The sequence below is a fragment of the Talpa occidentalis genome, unplaced genomic scaffold (assembly GCF_014898055.3).
Source record: "Talpa occidentalis isolate TD23 unplaced genomic scaffold, MPIMG_talOcc4v2.1 talOcc4.10, whole genome shotgun sequence".
NCBI lineage: Eukaryota > Metazoa > Chordata > Mammalia > Eulipotyphla > Talpidae > Talpa > Talpa occidentalis.
Window position 1 is genome coordinate 95,579,171 of NW_023600993.1, and position 19,354 is coordinate 95,598,524.

Below are 19,354 nucleotides of genomic sequence, written 5' to 3' on the forward strand. Positions count from 1 at the left end.
GAGTGAAGGTTTAATATGATTCCCCTCCAGCCAAGTTAGAGCCACTAAGATCTGTGAAAAGACCTCCGTGTGGGAAGACAGCCAGAATGCCGAGTTTCCCACCTCCCAGCTGTGTGACCTCAGAAAAGTCACTTAACCTCTCTGAGCTTCAGGGTCTTTATTGTCAAGAGAGTATTTATGTCAAAGAGCCCCTGCAAGTGCCCAAACACAGTGAGCACTTGCGAAATAGAATAGTCAGTATCAGTATGGTTCTTACTATTCCCATCTCTGTAAAAGTAGGGTTGAGGGTGCCTATTGGAAAGGGCTCCTGGGACACTGTGGAAGGGGTTATAAAATGCTGGTCAGTGACTTGCTCGTTTTCCTTTGGGCTCTGGTTGTGCTCATACATCAAGGAGAAGTTTCCAGACCCTGTGGAGCCTCGCAGAGGCTTCCAGGAATGAATGAAATTGAGCAGCGCTGCTGTCACCTCTGAGGTGTTCCAGCTCCCAGGCAGAGTGTGAGGCTGTGTATAGTGACACCGCGCCCCTGCGCCCCTGCCTCGGAGGAAGCAGGCGGGGTGCCCCTCCTGTGAATCAGAAACAGGCGGGAAGGAGAAAGGCGATTCCTGACCCTCTCCCCACGGTGCCTGGGGACTCTCAGCGCCTGAGGCTGCTCTCCATGGAGAGCGCACATGGGGAATTTGCAAAAGCCACCTTTGTGTTCCTGCAACCTGGAGAGTCTATTAAGCCAGGCGAGCCTAATGATGTTCACCAGGGCGCTCGTTACCGCTGCCTGGGTGTCATCCTTCCTCGAGAGGGTGCAGATGTGGCTCCCGGCCGCGTCCATATGTTTCCAGAAGGGCAGCAGGAGGCTTGCTTCGCTGGATTACCAGGCCTCGCCTAAGTGCCAGCTGCGAGCCGCCGCCTGCCTGGGCCTGGGGAGGCACTTCTGTGTGGCTGCCGTAAGCAGCTGCTTGCTGTCCGCCTGGGAGAGGCTCGGGAAGAGAGGGGAGGAGGGAGAGGAAGGGGGGTTTCTCTGAGGAGGTGGCCTTGTAGGTGAGCTAGGATGATGGCAGGGGACGGACGGGACCGAAAGCCATGGTGGAGGGGGATGGGGGTCGTCTGACCTCTACAGAGAAACCTTCTGGACCCCGGAGGCCAGGGGGGAGGGGTGGGAGAGGGCAGGAGCGAGAGGGTACAGACCTCCGGGGTGTTCTGCCAGGCGAGGGGCAAGGCTGATGGCCGCAGGGGAGCAACAGCTGGTCTGAGCAGTGTGGAGACATTTCTACTCTGGAGGGTCACTCTGGTGGCCTGCGTGGTGCCTGATGGACTCAAGCCCTGCTGAGGGCAGAAAGGAAGGCTGGTGTCTTAGTCTGGGATCCCCATAAAAGCAGGCCCTCCACGGAGGTTTGGGTGCAAGTGGCTTGTTTGGGGTGAGGTGACCCCAGAAGCCCTGAGAAGGCAGAGGGAAGGAGACCAGAGGAGGAAATCGTGAAGGGTGCGTTGGGGAGTGGTGACACTTGACGCGTGGAGCATTGTCTTGCTGGCCCTGTAAGAAGCATGTGGGATCCACCCCAGGGCAGTCACGGTGAGGAGAGAGGATGCGGAGGTTCTGTCCACAAACTCCTGGTTGAGGATCACTCCTGGGGCCTGAGTGCTCTGTCTGCAGGCTGTCGTGGGCAGAGAACTCTCTGAAGCAGGGAGCTGTGGGAAACCGTCAGTGGGGCCATAACTCTGGGGGGCACCTTGAAGGGAGGTGTCCAGCGACAGGCCAACAGCATGGCTAACGAGGGTGGGGACAACAGGCAAGGGTGCTGTGCGTGCTGGTGGGCGGAGGGGTGGATTCTGGCTGAAGATTGGATCCTGTGAGCAAAGAGAATCTTCTAGACTGCTTGGGGGATGCACATGACCACTTCTGTGTAGCTCTCCTGCAATGTCACCTTTTCTATTTTAAAGTCTGACATTGGCATTAAATAAGATACTGTCTTAGGTGCGACATGGGAATCTGGTGGCATCACCGGGGGATGCTCCCTAGTTGTAGGCACCCATGTAGTGGCCGTGGGCTCATCCAGGGGGAGTGTGAGAGTCTGTGTGGAGGCCAGAGTCAGGCCCTGGACAGAGGGAAGAGGGCTGTGGGGAGGCAGCAATCCCAGGAGGAGCAAGGAGGAAGCTTTTTTGAGGAAGATATCACAGCTTTAGGAGAAAGCACAGCTACCTTTAGTAGCTGTGTGGTCAGCGGCAAGTCTCTGAGCCTCTCTGAACGTTGGCTTCTTCAGCTGGGAATGACCACATCACCTCTGAGCTGATGAAATGAACACTAGAACACTGAAGGGGGTGAGGGGGGAACTTAGCTCTGCTTCCGCTCATATTAAGTGCTTCTTAAGAATCTCTTCCTGGGGGCCTCCCTGGTGGCTCAAGGGGTTAAGCACAGCACTGTGAAGCAATTCGCAGTCTCTGCAGCACGAGTTCCATCCCCGGCTGGCCGTGGAGCTACCCACATGGCGCAGCAGACCTCTCTTGTCTCTCCGCTGCTCCCCTCAGCAGTGTATTTCAGTCAGTCTGCCTGTTCTGCTCCCCACTCTGTCTCTGGTGAATCCTCTCACTCCCTGCATCTCTGGCCTACACCCCCGCTCTTGTATGCATAAATAAATAAATCTTTAACAACAACAAAAAGAAGAATCTCTCTTCCTCCTCCTGGTGAGGACGGTGGTGAGGACAATGAAGACCATGATGGTGCAACCTGCCGACGGTGATGAGAACACATGCCAGATGAGCTGCTGACCCTGACGGAAGAGAGACCCCGGGAGACTGAGAATAGACCATTCTCAGGAGACCTGGAACTAGGCAATGTCTTTGTTTAAAAACGGGAGAGACGTGCACATTTGATGCCATGGGATGCCGGCCACAGAGCAGGGAGACCAGTTGCCCTGATGGAGGGTGACTTAGGTGAGGCCCCTGGAAGCCCCGGTGGAGACAGGGGTTTGCAGGAAAGCTGTTGAGGGAGTGTGCTTGGGAGAAGGGGCTGCAGGAAGGGGGCGTCCACACGACAAGGCTTCAGCCTGATCACAAGAGACTCAGCGCCATCACAGCGGGAGGGGACTGGTCTTTAGTACCCCCCATCTGCTGCAGGCTGGGTCATTGGGGCCTTGGGATGTCATAGCCTTCTGGGGGACACAGCTCCCATTTGGCCACAAGCACATCTCTGAAGGGGCCAGCACCCCCAGCATGGGAGATGAGTGCCACGGCAAGGCACGGGGTTCTGGGTCAGGCCTCTGTGGTGGTTATGTCAGCGGCATCCCCAAATATCACGCCTCAAATGGGGGACATGGATTTCACTTTGGGGAGATTAGGACACATTTCCTAATGCCCTGGAAATTCTGGGATGCCTTGTGGCTGATGGGCCCATGTCTTGTTGGGTTATATCTATTAATGGTTATATATTATCTTTGTGTTGGGATCTGTCTCCCTAATTAACTTTAGGAACTTGAAGGGCCAGTGTTGGGGGGCTTTCTCATTCCCAGACTTAGCATTATGTTTGTCACAAAGGAAACATTCATGAAAGGTCTAATAATTGTTTATTAAGAATATATTTGTGGGGCCTCCCTGGTGGCACAAGGGGTTAAGACACAACCTATGAAGCTCACCGCAGCCACAGCCGCTGCAGCACGAGTTCGATCTCTGGCTGGCCAGGGAGCTACCCACATGGGGCAGCAGACCTCTCCTGTCTCGCCCGCTGCTCCCCTCAGCAGTGTATTTCAGTAGATCTGCCTGTTCTGTAGCCCACTCTGTCTCTGGTGAATCCTGTCACCCCCACAGCTTTGGCCTGTACCCCGGTTCTTGAATGCATAAATAAATCTTAAAAAAAAAAGAATGTATTTGTAATGATGACAGGATAGGAGTGACCCAGAACCCTTCCCCCTTCCATGGAGACCCTGGACACAGCAGAGCCAAACTAGACATCACTCCCAGATCACATCCAGTTTGCTGTTCTATTTTTAAATATGTCCAGTAGGTCCAGCAAGCATTTTGCTTTTGTTGTGTGCAAGGTGCTGATCTAGGTATTAAGATCATGAAGAAAAATTGCTGGACAAATTGACAAAATCTTTAATTCTAAAAAAGTTCCATTCTGAAGACTCTACTTTAAGAAATGGGGAGAAACACTCATTCTTGACAAAGTTCGATGATAATGTATACCCATGTGATGAGAAAAAATTGAAATCAGGAAAGATTGCTTTCAGAAGAAATGTGTAATTATTGGATTTGAAAATGCAGTGAAAGCCGTGAACATGAGACAATCAAATAAGAACTGTGATCAGCTCAAGATTCTCTCTCAAATGCCAAGGAAGACGTTAAAGAGTTCAAGATGATGGCTGAAAAGATAAAAGATCCTGATGAGTCAATATGTGGTTAATGGGAAATTCTGGGGAAAAGGAAGACCCATCGAAAAGAGCAATAATCAAAGACATAATAGTAGAAAATGTCACTTATCTGAAGAAAATGGAAAGGGTTTGGCTCAAAAGCGCCAAGTAACTACACAATTACATAACTACACAAATTAAATAACTATGTAAAAATAGCATCATGCAGATTTTTCTGATTTCAAAGCAGCTTTGGGGTAAGTCACTTAAAGCAGCAGCACAGTTGATTGAGAAATGGATGAAAATAGGTCCAGTATGAGCAACACGGTATAAAAGGCAGGTTTGTGAGCAGTGAAAACAGCAAAACCTTTAGTTAATACCTCCATCATTACCGTGGTTATGAAACTTAATGCAAATGAAAAATAATTATTGAAATATTTAATAAAAAATCATGAATCAATCATGGCAATCTGGAACAGCCCCTCACATAATTATCTGGGGGTGGGGGATAACTTTTAATATCTACTCTCTTAACAACTTTCAAGTATATAACAAAAAAATATTAACTCTAGTCCCCAGGCTGTGCACAAGGTCTCCAGAATGCATTCCTCATGCAGCTGGAAGTGTGTGCCTTACACGCCGGGCTTCATTGCCCCCACCCCTGACCTCCAGAAACCACTGTTCTCTCTATGTCTTTGAGTTTGGTATTTTTAGATCCCACGTATGAGTGAGAACATACAGCATTTGTCTTTATTTCACTTAGCATGATACCAGAGGTCAACATTTATAGTGTGGAAAGCAAAATTTAATTAAGAGTTAAGCAATTTAATTAATGATCAGGGGAGATGTTGAATTGATTTTAGTATAAAAACTGGTTCTTTGAATGAAGAGTTAAAATATATAAACTTCTGAGAAGGAACATTTTGAAATGCAACATGCTTTATACACTGTTAGAATTGTGGATGGGGTTTTAACATTGGAAACCTTAGAATATTGTAAAAAAAATACGATAATAGTATCCCAGGTATATGCTATTAGCATGAAAATCTGAATGAAGTAGATACTCTTCTGAATATTTATATATATGTATGTATGTATATATGTATAGTTTACCAAAATTAACTCAAGAGACTGTGGAAACTAAAATAGACCTGTTAACCATGGAAAATGTGAAAATCAGTCTTTCAGAAAGCTCTGTGCCTCAGGTGGTTTTAATCTCTGGTTTCATTCATTTCTCTCAGAAATAGGTAGATTTCTGTGTGATTTATACTGTTTCAGGGCATAATTAAAAAAGGGGAGCATCTCAGTTCTTTTTCTGAAGTTGACAGTAACACAAACACCAACATTTAACAAAGGTAACCCTAAAAAATGGGAATGAAGAGAAATATAAAGAAGAGATTTTCTCAGAAATGAAGGTATGCCAGACAGTTTCACACAGGGAAGGATCTCAGACTCCACTGGATTCTAGCCAAAAAGAAAAAATGAGACACTTTATAGTTATTAAAGCAACCCAAAGTGAAGCTATAATTGGTAGTTTTCTTTTTGTAATGAAAACCAACTCCAATTCCCACAGCAAACATGTTAAGCATTAAGGAGAGATTTTGATAGGACCAGAAGAATTGTGGGCAACCTAGAAAAGACAAAAAGTAAGAAAGGAATCAAAATAATATAGTCGGGCCTCCCCTGGTGGCACAGCGGTTGAGCGCTGGGTTGCGAAGCTGCCCGCAGCCTCTGCGGCACCGGTTCGATCCCCGGCTGCTCCCAGGCCACAGGAGGAGGGTCCCGCATGGCGCGCAGACCTCTCCTGCCGCCCGCTGCTCCCCTCAGCAGTGTACTTCGGTCCCTCTGCCTGTTCTGCTCCCCGCTCTGGCTCTGGTGAATTCTCTCACCCTCCCGCGCTTCTGACTGTACCCAGTGCTTGTATGAATAAATAAATATATCTTTAAAAAAATAAAATAAAAAAAAATATAGTCACCACGGATGGGATAGATGAATGCTACACTATTAGATTAATCTGCAAACACTTTTACCTGTATGTACTATGGAATAGGTGCAAAATTTAAATGTATTTGTGTCCCAAAGGAAGCTTACTAAATTCTCAAAAGTGCAAATAATACAGATCCTATTCTTTTGTCACTTTTGGTACTAGAAATCAGTAGTGAAAAGAAAAGAAACAAAAAACAACCTCTTAGAAAATTTAAAACTCAGGCCTCCCCTGGTGGTGCAGCGGTTGAGTGCTGGGCTGCGAAGCTGCCCGCAGCCTCTGCAGCGCTGGTTCGATCCCCAGCCACCGGCAAGGGTCCCACATGGCGTGCAGACCTCTCCTGCCGCCCACTGCTCCCCTCAGCAGTGTATTTCATCGGTCTGCCTGTTCTGTTCCCCGCTCTGGCTCTGGTGAATTCTCTCACCCTCCCGTGTTGTACCCAGTGCTTGTATAAATAAATAAATCTTTAAAAAAAAAAAAAAGAAAGAAAATTTTAAACTCTTTTTAACTATTCTCAGATCAAAGGGGAAATTAAAGCTAAAATTAAAAATAAGAATGTAAAAAAACCAATAATGGAAATCTTACATGAGGAATGTTAAGGTTAAGCTAGGGAAAAGGCATAGCATTACACATATTTTACTAAAAATTAAGAATGAAAACAATGAATTAAAGATACAACTCAAAATTGAAGAAGCAACAATAATATTTAAAAATCAGTAGAAGTGATTAATAAAGATAAACTTAGATACTAAATAATTAGAAAACTGAAAAGTAATATAAGTTGTAAAGAAGTTTGAGATTTGATTCTTTTGAGGAGAAAAAAAAATCCCACATAATAAAATTAGAAAATCCATGAACTTGCCTATTGAAGTAAAACACAGTTACTTGACATTAGATATTAGAAAGGAAAAATAACAACAGATGCAGAAGAAATTAAAATAAGCAAATTGGTATGCTTTACCGAGCAGTGTGTGTGTGTGTAAACATAATGTTTAGGTGGAAAGTACACACTATTCTAAATCTATATTTAGTATGGGTAGTGCCTGTATATAAAAATCAATAGTTGTTTTCTTAATATCCAAAAATAACCACTTAGAAAATATCATGAGGAATATTTAATAAGAAAACTCCACTGACCTATTGGAAGAAAAGTAATTGATTAAAGGATTTATTTACTCTATGCATTTAACAAATCCATATATAATACAGAACTTGCTAAGTGGCAAGCATCTTAATTGTTAGCAACTCTAGAGAGTAGGGTTAATTAATACCTGGGTTTTTCAAGTGAAGAAACTGAGGCACAGAGAGGTTAAGTAACTTGGTCAAAGTCACCCAGCACATTAGTGTCAAAAGCAGGACTCAAAAAGCGGTTGGCGTCCAGCATCTGTGCTCTTTGCTGCTGCGTAGTCACTAACTGTCCCAGGAGCGGAGACTCAGCACTAAGTGATCTATTCACAGCTGGACTGAGCTGTCTGGCAAGAGCCGAAAGGCTGACCGACTGTCCAGGAGGAGTGTTAACAGAATGGCAAACTGTCAAGGAGCCATAGGCCCCCAGAGGGGCACCAGATTGTGCAAACATCAGAGGCAAGACACACGCCTGTCAGGGATCTGTGGGGAAGCCACAGCTGGGAGTGGAGCCACCCTGTGCTCACTTCTCATCTGTATGCCTCTCCTCTGGATGCCATGTGCAGATGTGATGTTGTGGCTGGGCAGGTCCTTGCTCACTCAAAAATGCCCTGTCCTCTCTTAGATCCAGGAGATGGTCCACTCGGAGGTTGCTGCCTATGACTCCGGCCGGCCAGGACCCCTGCTAGGCCGCCCAGCCATGCTGGCCAGCCACATGAGCGCCCTCAGCCAGTCCCAGCTCATCTCTCAGATGGGCATCCGGAGCAGCATCGCCCACAGCTCCCCGTCACCCCCAGGAAGCAAGTCAGCAACCCCATCTCCCTCCAGCTCAACTCAGGAGGAGGAGTCAGAAGCCCATTTCAAGGTATGTAGGGGTGGAGACTAAAATGGCCTAAGCTGGCCTCCCATCAGCCCCAAATGCGCACCACCTACCTCTAGAAAATACTACAAGAGATAACTTTATCCTCTGCTGGAAAACAAGAAGGGAGAAAATCAGCAGGTGGACCAGGGACCGGGGCCAGAACACCTGTTCAGTGAAATGGCCCCTCTCCGTCAGGGTCTTCGCTGCAAGATCCAGGGTTTTGGACCAAAGTCTGGTCCCTTCACGAGCTGAGGGTGCTATCACTGAGCCACAAGGTCATGGCCAGCATTCCCAGGCCCGCCCCCCTTATCCTGTAAGCCCTAAGCCAGGTGCTCACAGGATTGGGGTCCTGGAGGCTCACTGCTCCAGAGCCAGGTGTCCAGAATGAGATCACGGGGAGACAGTCACAGTAACATCACTCCCACCCAATAATTTCCCAGAGACCCAGGGACAAAGCCACCTTCCCCAAAGTTGCACCCCTAAAAAGTGGAAGAGTCAGACCTTTTAAAATCACGGGTAATCTTGGGGGATTATCTGTGATTGCGTGAGGGGAGGGCTATCAAGAATATATATATGCCAAACAAAGCACACCTCCTTCCAGTGGCATCCCACGGCATGGTGTAACAGGCTCACGCAGGAGTAACCTGATTCTCTGGGAGAATGTACCTTGGTTTTGATTCATTATTGATTAGGGGATTTCACGCTCTGTCAAGGTAGATGTTAACTTGGAGAAAAAAGGTGACAGAGATGTGAATAATTTTGATCTGATCATGAGGCAAATTAATGTTTCCCTGTGGACATGCAAATGTCATCTCGAGTTGACTCATGTTAAGTAGGAAAGATGAAAAGCCCCAGAGGCGACGGGCGGTCTTACTGCTCCCTAGAGCACTAGCCACTTCCCCTCGCTCATGTATTTCTTTGAATTAACTTTATCATTAATGAGTTCAGCAAAAAACCCAGGGCTCCCACCCAGGGCACGCGTGTGTGTGCATGTGCTCAGGCGCATGTGTGTGCATGTGTGTGCATGTGTGTATGTGTGCCTGCGTGCACATGTGTCCAGTGCCTCCCCCACTTAGGTGTTGGTCCAATGGTGTCACCTAGCTGCCCATCAGGGGGCCGGGGGTGGCGGCCTGCCAACCCCATCGACTGTCCCCGTGAGCAGATTGAACAGGCACGGGGCAGCCTGCAGAGAAAGCCCCGCTCTGCCAGAGGCTGGTTGGTGCCTTTGGCTGGAGGCCCTGGGCTGTGCTTTTCTGACTCTCCTCACCCGGGCAGATCTCTGGAGAGAAGAGACCCTCCACCGACCCAGGGAAAAAGGCCAAGAACCCAAAGAAGAAGAAGAAGAAGGACCCAAATGAGCCACAGAAGCCCGTGTCAGCCTATGCGCTCTTCTTCAGAGACACTCAAGCTGCCATCAAGGGGCAGAATCCCAGTGCCACCTTCGGGGATGTGTCCAAAATCGTGGCCTCCATGTGGGACAGCTTGGGAGAGGAGCAGAAGCAGGTGAGTCTCCTTCCCTTTCTGGGCTGTTCCCTAGGGCTTTGAAGACCCAGAACCAATAACCATCTTTGAAGGTTTGAAAGCAGGGCCGGCCTCTGGAACTAGAGACTTGCGGAGGTCTTATTGTGCTTGGATTGTCCTGCCACAAGCTAGGAAGTTAGGTCCCTTCCAATTCTGCTGTTTTCTACTAGCAACTTAACTGGACCCCTGCTTCCTCAAACATCTCCATCCATCTTATCTCCCCAACTCTTAAAAGTTTGGAGTTCAGGTCAGAGCTTCCTATTCCATTGACGATGTGCCTCTGGCTCCCCTTGAGGACCTGCATGAGGAAAAGGGAGCAGCATGTAACTGGTAAATACCAGTAACCAGCTGTGTGACCTTGGACTGATCACCTAACCTCTCTGAGCCTCAAATATCCTGCCTATGATAGAGATACTGGCTACTATTCCCTGAGTCTGGGTCTGTGCTGGGCTCTCCCTCTTTATCACTCAATCTTTACTGAGCCCTCTGAGAAGCCATAGGCTCCGACTTGGACAGGAGGAGATGGACACTGGCACCCAGAAGCTAGGTGACTTGCTTGAGGGCACCATGGTGAGCCAGGGAGGATTGGGGATTTGAACTCTGATCTGTGGAACCAGGAGGCTCACCAGGGAGGCATAAACATTCCAGTAAGCAGGCAGCGACTGTGAAATCACAGCTGGAACTGTGCCAAGGGCCAGGGGAGCATGTGGCACCCGACAGTGAAAAGAGACCAAGGACCAAGTCTGCAGGGGACACCTGAAATGGGGGCGGGGGTTCCTGGCACAGGAGCCACAACTAGAAGGGCCTGGAGAGCCCTGAATGGAGACTTGGACAGCCAATGGTGGTCAGGAGGGTCCACCCAGCAGTGCTTGGTGGTGGGATCTGGAGCCCAGGCAGGTGAGACATGTTGCCCAAGGGCACCAGCAATGTGGCTGAGGATCTGGGCTCTCCTTGGCCTCCGTCCCCCTGTGCTGTGCTCTGAGCGCCCCGCTCCTGCTCCCGGGGGCCTGCTCACCATGCCGGGCTCCCTCCCACCCCAGGCCACATCTCCTCTGTAATGTTCCCAGCATTGCCTGTGTCTTGGATCTTTCAGGCCTACAAGAGGAAAACTGAGGCAGCGAAGAAGGAATATCTGAAGGCTCTGGCTGCCTACCGGGCTAGCCTGGTCTCCAAGGTGAGGCCTGGAATCCCTGGACACACCCCTGGTCTTGGGGGGAGGACTTGAGGGAAGGAGCAAGGAGGCCCCTTGGAATGGTCAACCCCATGGTCTGGGAGAGAGTGGGCGAGACCATGTGACCACTTCTCCAGAACATCTACTATGTGCTCGGCTCGTGCAGTTACCTTCCATGCATCTCATTTCATTTAGTTCCTCCAGCAAGAACTCAACACTCAAAGGGGTTAAGCAACAAGCCTAAAATTCCTCAGGTCGTTAAGTGGCTGTGCTGGGATTCAAACCCAGTTTTGCCCACCATCAAATGTGCCCTTCCACTCCAGACTATACCAGCCTCTCAGGAAATTCGGCATGTGACAGATGTGTGATCCAAGTGGGGGCCAGGGACGTAGCCCTGGGAGCTGTTACAGAGGACGTGGCATCTGCGTTGGCCATACAGGACCAAGCAAACTGGGTGGAGGGAATAGCACATGCAAAGGCACAGAGGCTGGGGAGGAGCATAGACAGAGAATGGCCCAGTTGTCTTGGGTGAGGCTGAGGAGCTGGGTTTCCCTAGAAAGTCAGCCCAGGGCCAAGTCTGTGGGTTACAGAACTGCCAGTCTCTTGGCCCAATCCTGGTTCATTGATCTTCTCCAGAGTGATGGTGTCTGTCTCCTTCCAGAGCTCTCCAGACCAGGGTGAGACCAAGAGCACACAGGCCAACCCGCCAGCCAAAATGCTCCCTCCCAAGCAGCCCATGTATGCCATGCCAGGCCTGGCATCCTTCCTGACGCCGTCCGACCTGCAGGCCTTCCGCAGCGGGGCCTCTCCCGCCAGCCTGGCCCGGACACTGGGCTCCAAATCGCTGCTGCCCGGCCTCAGCGCATCCCCACCACCGCCCCCCGCCTTCCCGCTCAGCCCCCTCTGCACCAGCAGCTGCCACTGCCCCCCCACGCACAGGGCGCCCTCCTCAGTCCCCCTGTTAGCATGTCCCCGGCCCCCCAGCCTCCGGTCCTGCCCACCCCCATGGCACTCCAGGTGCAGCTGGCGATGAGCCCCTCGCCTCCAGGGCCCCAGGTAAGCCGGGTGAGTAGGAAGACGCCCTTCCGGGGACCCTTGGAGAGAGGAGGCAGCTGGGGATTTCGGATACTGGTCTTGCCAGTTAGCAATGTCTGGCCTCTGAGTTACCATATCTAGGAAAAGGGCACCTTAAGGTGTCCTGGCGGCGGTGCAGAGCTGACAAGGTGACAGAGCTGCTGCCGATGCCCGGGTTCCGCAGGCCCTCTGCTCACCCTGGGCCCACCTCTGCTCGCTGGCGGAGGGGCAAGGCCACTGCAGCATCGGCCAGCTCAGCCCCCGCCCCCGGCTCTCCCCTAAGCCCTTGAGACCTCACCCCGTTGATTGAGCACAGAGACTGGGATGACTGGCCTGGTTCTCATCCAGCCCAGTGTCCCTCATACAGGTTGGGAAACTGAGGCCAAAAAAGGAAAAACCCTAAAGGCAAAATCCTGCACCCCTGAGTCAGCTCAGACAAGGCAGAAGTGTTCAAAATACGCTCCCCTGGCGGGGTGGGGGGGTGTTGGAGGGGGCAGGCAGAGGCCAGGTGGAGTCTGAGCAGGAGGAAGTGTGTGTTGATGCCCCAGGCCCCTCAGCTGCCCCAGCCGGCTCCCTCCTCGGCTCACCACCGGCCCTCCCACTTGGCAGGACTTCCCTCACATCTCCGAGTTCCCCAGTGGCTCAGGATCCCGCTCCCCAGGCCCACCCAACCCCTCGAGCAGCGGAGACTGGGACAGCAGCTACCCCAGCGGGGAGTGCGGCATCAGCACTTGCAGGTCGGTCCCTCTGTGGCGCTGCCCGTCCTGCTCACACAGAGTGGGGACGTGTGACGCGGGAAGGGAAGGTGGGAGCGAGGGACGGGGTGCCCCGCAGACCCCTGGGCAGTCAGGTGGGGACCAGCACCTGTCCCTCGTCATCCTCACAGGAGCTACCGATGCCAGGATGGGGGTGAAGGGCTACAGAGCAGGGGACCCGGGTGCCCGCCGTGTCTGGGTGAGGTCACCTCGGCTCTGACGGCACCTCCTTTCTCCCCCGCAGCCTGCTCCCCAGGGATAAATCTCTCTACCTCACCTAATCCCGCCTCCCTCTCCTCCCTGAGGCTTGCGGGAAGGGAGCTGCTCCGAGCCGGAAGGACCTAAGCAGAAGAGGCTTTGGCAGGAAGCAGGGTGACCGAGCACCAGAGCAGTCACACTCCAGCGCCCAGGGCCGAGTCTGTCCCTCCACCTCCCGCCAGACTCTGCAGAGGCCGCCCGCCGCCCGCCCAAAGAACCTGCAGGAACCTTCTGCCCCCGACCGCTTGCTCCAGGGTGACGGCGGACCCCGCTCCTGTCCCTGCACACCGAACCCCCTGTCTGGACGTCCGGCCCCAGCCCAGGCTCGCGGGCTTGTCCCCGGAGGGGTCGCTGCCCAACAGAAACGCGCCCCAGGAGCTCGGGGCTCGGGCCAGCCCGGCGCAGGGGGCGCCTCCGGCCGTCCAGGGTGCGCCGAGGGTGGCACCTCCCAGCGGGTGGCTCCGTGTAAGTAGTTGACTAAGTGTTTTAGAACCGTGCTGGAGACTTCTGTGAGATGATTCTGTGGGGGGGAAGAAAAGTAGTTTCCCTTAAGGTAAAAAGCGTTTTCTATGACCCTTAGCACATGTTTTTTAAGTTTTATCTGAAGGGAGACACGCACAGAAGACGCGGCCGCCCCGGCCCCCGCCTGCCCCGCGGGCCCGGCCAGGGGCGGCTGCGCGCGGGGCTTCACGCTTCTCCTCGCCGACCTCGTGTCCATCTATTTAAAATGGCCAGCGGTGACGTCTGTCTATTTCTGAACTCGACTTGAGGACAGAGACGCGGCGTGTCACGCAGTGCGCGTGCTTTCGGGGTCGGGGTTGGGTTCGGGTCCTTCATGTGGTTTGCCGCTGTCTCCCGCCCCGGCCAATGTCTGTCTCGGTGCCCAGTGCTTCTCTCCGATTTCTTTGTAATAAAACCTGGAAAAAGTTGCAAACCAGTGCTCCTCTTCTTCTGCTTGGCTGAGCAGACCTTCCGGAGCGCTGCTTGGTGCTGGGTTTGCCAGGACAGAACCCCTGATGTCAGGGCCAGGCTAAGTCTCAGCTGAGGGTGTGGGTGGGTGGGGGTGCCCCGGCCCCAGTTTGGCCACCTACGGACATGGATGATAGTGACGCAAGCATAAAGGGCTCCTGGGAGGATTAGGGTGCTGGCCGCCCAGGGAGCGCTCACCAGCTGCTGGGAGCTCCTCCCCACCAGTCACCAGTGGGACCTCTGTCCTCTGGAAGCTCAACATCTGCTGGAGTTGAGAGCTGGGTTCAGGGTGCAGAGGCTTGGGGGGATGGGCGATGCCTACACCTGAGTAGAGAAAGCATCCTAGACATGGGACTCCCAACCACGCACCCCAACAGAGGTGAGGTGGTAATGTGGACACCCCCACTTTTCAAAAGCTTGTGTCACCCCATTTTGCTTTTATGCAAGTTCCTGTCTTGGCTTTACCAAAAGAAGCACGAAGAGGATCTTCATTTTTAGGACAAAAGAAGCAAAAGTCGTATTCAGGGTGGGTTTTGCAGCAGCCCCTTCTGGAGGCAGCAGATCCCTGAGCAGAGAACGCCCTGGCCAGCCCCCCGGGAAGGCCTTGCCACTGTCTTCATGCCGTTCCTGCTCCCGCCATGCGTCCGTGTGATTTTGGCTTTTGTGTGATTTTGGCATTATTGGGTAGGTTATTTGTTGGTTCTTTTGTTTCCCTCCTGTCCCTTCTGGGAAGGCTCAGAAATGTTCCATGGTGAACAATGGGAATAACTTGACTTTAGGCCACTGCAGTTTGTGAGGAGTTCACAGGGACACTGCTCGGGACAGCAGGGAAGACCTGCGCTTAAGAAGGGAAAAAAACAAAGGCGAGCCAGTGGTGCTAAGAACGCCAAGGTAAAATGAAAACAAAAACGTAATTACTGGGGAAAAAAAAAAAAGAAAGAAAAAAGCAATATGAAATTTTACATTATTTCCACTCCTATCTTTAAAAGCAGAAGAGGATAACATAGTCCATGGCCAGATTAATAAAATACCTTGAAATCAAAGAAAGGTCATAATTATGTGACTATTTCAGCTGCATCTGGAAAAACAGCTGCCTGGGGGGAGGCGCTGTGGGCAGGCTGCAGGTGCCCACCCTGCGCCAGGTGCGCGGCCGGCAGGGAGCCCGCGTTCCTCTTGCCCTCGGTCTCAGGGCCCGGTGTGGCTTCTCTGAGAGCTGCTCTTTGCCGGAGGGCATTTGTAATCCACTTTGGAGAAAGAAAAAAAGAAAAGCAGCTAAACAAACCCAGCAGCGTGCTGCCGTGTCAGTGGCATCCTCGAGATGCGCGGCATAAATATTTCATGTGGTTACAATTTCCTTTCCGACGTGGAGCTTGTCAGTAACCGGGTGATGACTTAGACAGTTTAATATTTGACTCTCGCTTCTCCATTTGAGTAAACGGCATCCCTGGGATCCGCGCAGACAGCCGAGCGAGCCAGGCCATCAGGTTCTTGCTTCTGAGGGGACGCTCGCATCTGTGCACGCCCCCTCCTTGGCTGCACCAGGAACTCGGGAGCCTGCAAAGTGTCCACATGCCAGGGCTGGCCTCCCAGACACGGGGCAGAGAGGAAATACCCCACCTGCAGGTACCTGAGGTCGGTAGTGGGTGTGTCCTGTGGCGCTGGAGAGCGGGGACAGAGTGAATGGTGAAAGGCACCTGCCAAAATGCAAGGTCTGAGAAGACTGGTTTCAGGATCGTGGGCTGCACGATGCCAAGTATAGTGTAGGCCCTTGGTGCCCGCCCAGATCCCTCTATTAGCAATGCCCAACCCCCAGCTCTGAGTGTTGGCTGCTCACCATTCAGAGCTGCCCCTTTGTCCCTGTAATTGCTCATCCCCAGGAGGTGAAGCCTCATTCCTCAGAGCTGCCCTCAGCTAATGACCAAAGAGTGGAGCCGCCAACTCTCTGGTGCCCCTGATGCTCCAGAGCTCCCTGCAGGCAGGGCTCCTTGCAGCAAGTATCCTTGGTGAGCTCCTGCCCCAGCCTGCCTGTTGCCCTCCGCCCCCCCGGAGAGCAGCCTCCTGATAGGTCACCTGACCTGGAATCCCCATGTAGAGCTTGATTTCTAGGGAAACAGCCCTGTAGTACAGGCTGCACACAGTGGGGCCGTACAGCAATGTCTGGAGCTCATTCCCTGCCCTGGCCCTACCTGCACTGTGGGACTCTCAGCCCTGAAACCTACCGAGCTGCAGCAGGGGTGGAGGCTCCCGTGCGTTCACAAAGAAGTCCTCTCCCCAGGAAGTAGCATCGCTGCTGTGTTCCTTCTATTGTGTCCCGAGATAACAAGACACCTCCCACGGAGCCACCGCTGATCCCGTGCCAGAGCTGTTGTAAAAGCAGAGGCCTCTGCACCCCTGTGCCCCAAAGCTTTAGTTCCACAGCCTCGGAATGGACCCGTGCGGCTGGCGCTGTGACACTCCCGTCTGATGAGGCCAGGCCATGCGCTGCCTGGACCCGAGAGTAGTGCCCTCAGCATGGAGAGGCCCTTCAGCTTCTGCCTGCGCCACCCCGCTGTCCAGAGTGCTGGCCCCCGCCCTGAGCCACTTGCCCTTCCTGGGAGCAAGTGCCTGCTTCACATTCCTCCAACTCGCCCTCCCTCCACAGAGGCCCTGGGATCCTGGCAGGAGGAAAACTCCCAGGAAAAACTAAGCCTCCCACTCCAGGAAAGGTGTGGCTGGTCCTAAGATTGCCCAGCAGTAATCCTGTCAATCCCAAGCTGAATAACATAGCCCCAGAATCATACCCATGGGGGTGTGGGGTGTGGGTGGGGGCAGGATCCCACATGGCCGGGAGCATGAGGGACCCAGCAGGGCTCAGCAGTGGACCGTGTGCCCACAACCCCGGCACAGTCATTTCATCCTGCTTTATGACAGCAGCTTGCACCTGCGTGGGAGCAAATGTCAATCTTGACTTCGACTTTAAAAACCTCCATGACGGGCCTCCCCGGTGGCGCAGCGGTTGAGCGCTGGGTTGCGAAGCTGCCGGCGACCTCTGCGGCGCCGGTTCGATCCCCGGCTGCTCCCCGGCCACCAGAGGAGGGTCCCACATGGCGCGCAGACCTCTCCTGCCGCCCGCTGCTCCCCTCAGCAGTGTACTTTGGTTCTTCTGCCTGCTCTGCTCCCTGCTCTGGCTCTGGTGAATTCTCTCACCCTCCCGCGCTTCTGACTGTACCCAGTGCATGTATAAACGAAACAAACAAAACAAAAATAAATAAATAAAAAGCATGCCTCTATAAAAAAAAAAAATATTATTAAAAACCTCCATGAGACTTGCACGTCCCTTAAAAAGTCAAAGTGTACTGTGATCCCTTAACACAGCTGCCCTCTGCTCCCCACGCCTCCCAGCCTCTGGCCGCCGGGAGGTGATGCTCTATTTAACAACTGCAGATAGGATGGCTTCGTGACCTCGTTTGACTGTCATCACCTCTTTCCAGCCCTTATCTCCAAATATGGTCCCATTGAGGTACTGGGGGGGTCAAGGCTTCAACATATAAATTTGGGGCAAGGATACAGTTCAGTCCACAGCAAACAGGCTGCTCAATGATGTCTAGAAACCCATGGCGCTGGTTAAGTCCAACCTCTGGTTCATGGGTCATGCAAAGGGAAGGAGACAGAAATCAGTAGGTTTCTGAAGGGGGGCAGGAGGTGACCCATCTCTCTGCTGGGAGGATGCTGTGAGGTGAGCCTCAACTCACCGTCGGCCCTCCCAGAAATCCAAACATCCTTCACGGGCCATGCATGCCGGCGTCACAGGGCATCTATTGACATGTCAGGGGACAATGCTGAAGGGCAGGGCTGCCCCCACATCACTGGAACGACTTCCGGCCATCTGTCACCCTCCCTGGGTGCCTTCCTAAACCCCCCAAATCAGTCCACAAATGCCAAGGAACAGTTCATGGCTTAAATGGAGCTTCAAATTCAAATGACATCAGAGTCGGGCAGGATAACACAACAGGGCATGGTGAGGACTGTGCCTAAGTGGACAGTGACTGCTCTGCTACAAAGCATTTAAATTCGGTGTGTTTTAAGACATAATGAGAGCCCAAAGAAGTCTGCAAGCCAAATGCAGCTTCCAGGCACCTAGACTGTGCCTCCATTGAGGATATAAAGTACCTGCTTTGAAGACGACAGGCCGACCCAGCTTCTTATCTGTAAAATAGTCATGTTTCAAATCACAGGGCTGTGGTGAGGAATACATGAAGTAGTGCATGCGAAGTGCTTGGTGCAGGGGCTGGCACATGATAAGTGCTTCATTTAGAGCAGTTGTTAGTGTGGTGAATCAGAGATCAGTGATGGTTATAATTTTTTTTTTATAAAAGCAGCCTTCTCTTCGTCAGCACTTAGGAGAGCGCGCCTGTGTGGAGAGACGGCGCCTCCTAGTGGTCACAATCAGGAACTGTGATGCCCTGTAGCCGAACCAACTGACTATCGAAGGGGCCTCTTATCCACAGGGGAGCGGGTCTGAGACCCCAGAAGATGCCTGAAGCCAAGGAGAGTGCCGAGCTTTATATCACACACACACACACACACACACACACACACACTGCTTCTCCCCACACATCCATCCCTATGATAAAGTTCATTTAGAAACTAGACATGGTAACAGATTAATAATAGTGACTACTAACAAAATAGAACAATTATAGCAAAATACTGTAATAATAGTCACGTGACTGTGCGCCCTCTCTCTCTCTCTCTCTCTCTCTCTCTCTCTCTCTCTTTCAAAACCTTACCCTGTGTGGTATTTGTCGACCACAGTTGACTATGGGCCAGTGAAATTCTGGAATAGGGGGGACTACTGCAATGAGGGCCCAAGTTAGGGCTACTGTAATTTAGGGTCAGACAATGGTTGAGTCCAGTTCTGCTGTACACAGAGAGGTGACCCAGTGCATTCACCCCCACCCTCACCCCCTCACCCGCTCATCCCCCTCAACATTATGACCCCGTGGAGTGACTCTGACAACCTAAGAGACTGTACCACTTGGCATGCAGTAAGCCCTTGATAAGCTGTGATCCTAACACAATCCTTGTGTGATCTTTTCATGATCCCTACATGATCCTTGCACGAGACTAGCATGATCCTAACATATTCGAGCGCTCACAACACCCCTGGTCCCACATGACCAGCATCCTTCCCTCTTGTGAAAGGTGTGATGGGTGGCTGTCCGGTTGATATTTTTTCTTTTACTGGGGGGGCAAGGAGAAATTACTCTGGCCTGGACCCCATGACCAAACTGTAGATGCCTCATCCCATGAGCAAGGG

The 19,354-nt window shown here is 52.0% G+C and overlaps 1 protein-coding gene across 1 annotated transcript in view; it reads left to right on the plus strand.

Annotated features, from left to right (window-relative positions):
• TOX2 (TOX high mobility group box family member 2) overlaps positions 1-13,149 on the plus strand; it is a 95,952-nt gene extending 82,803 nt beyond the window's left edge. The window contains 7 exon segments of the mRNA XM_037499060.1: positions 8,071-8,310; positions 9,583-9,810; positions 10,922-11,002; positions 11,661-11,898; positions 11,901-12,055; positions 12,683-12,810; positions 13,073-13,149. Coding sequence (XP_037354957.1) covers positions 8,071-8,310; positions 9,583-9,810; positions 10,922-11,002; positions 11,661-11,898; positions 11,901-12,055; positions 12,683-12,810; positions 13,073-13,109 — 1,107 coding nt within the window. The 3' untranslated portion in view covers positions 13,110-13,149.
• The last annotated feature ends 6,205 nt before the right edge of the window (positions 13,150-19,354 follow it).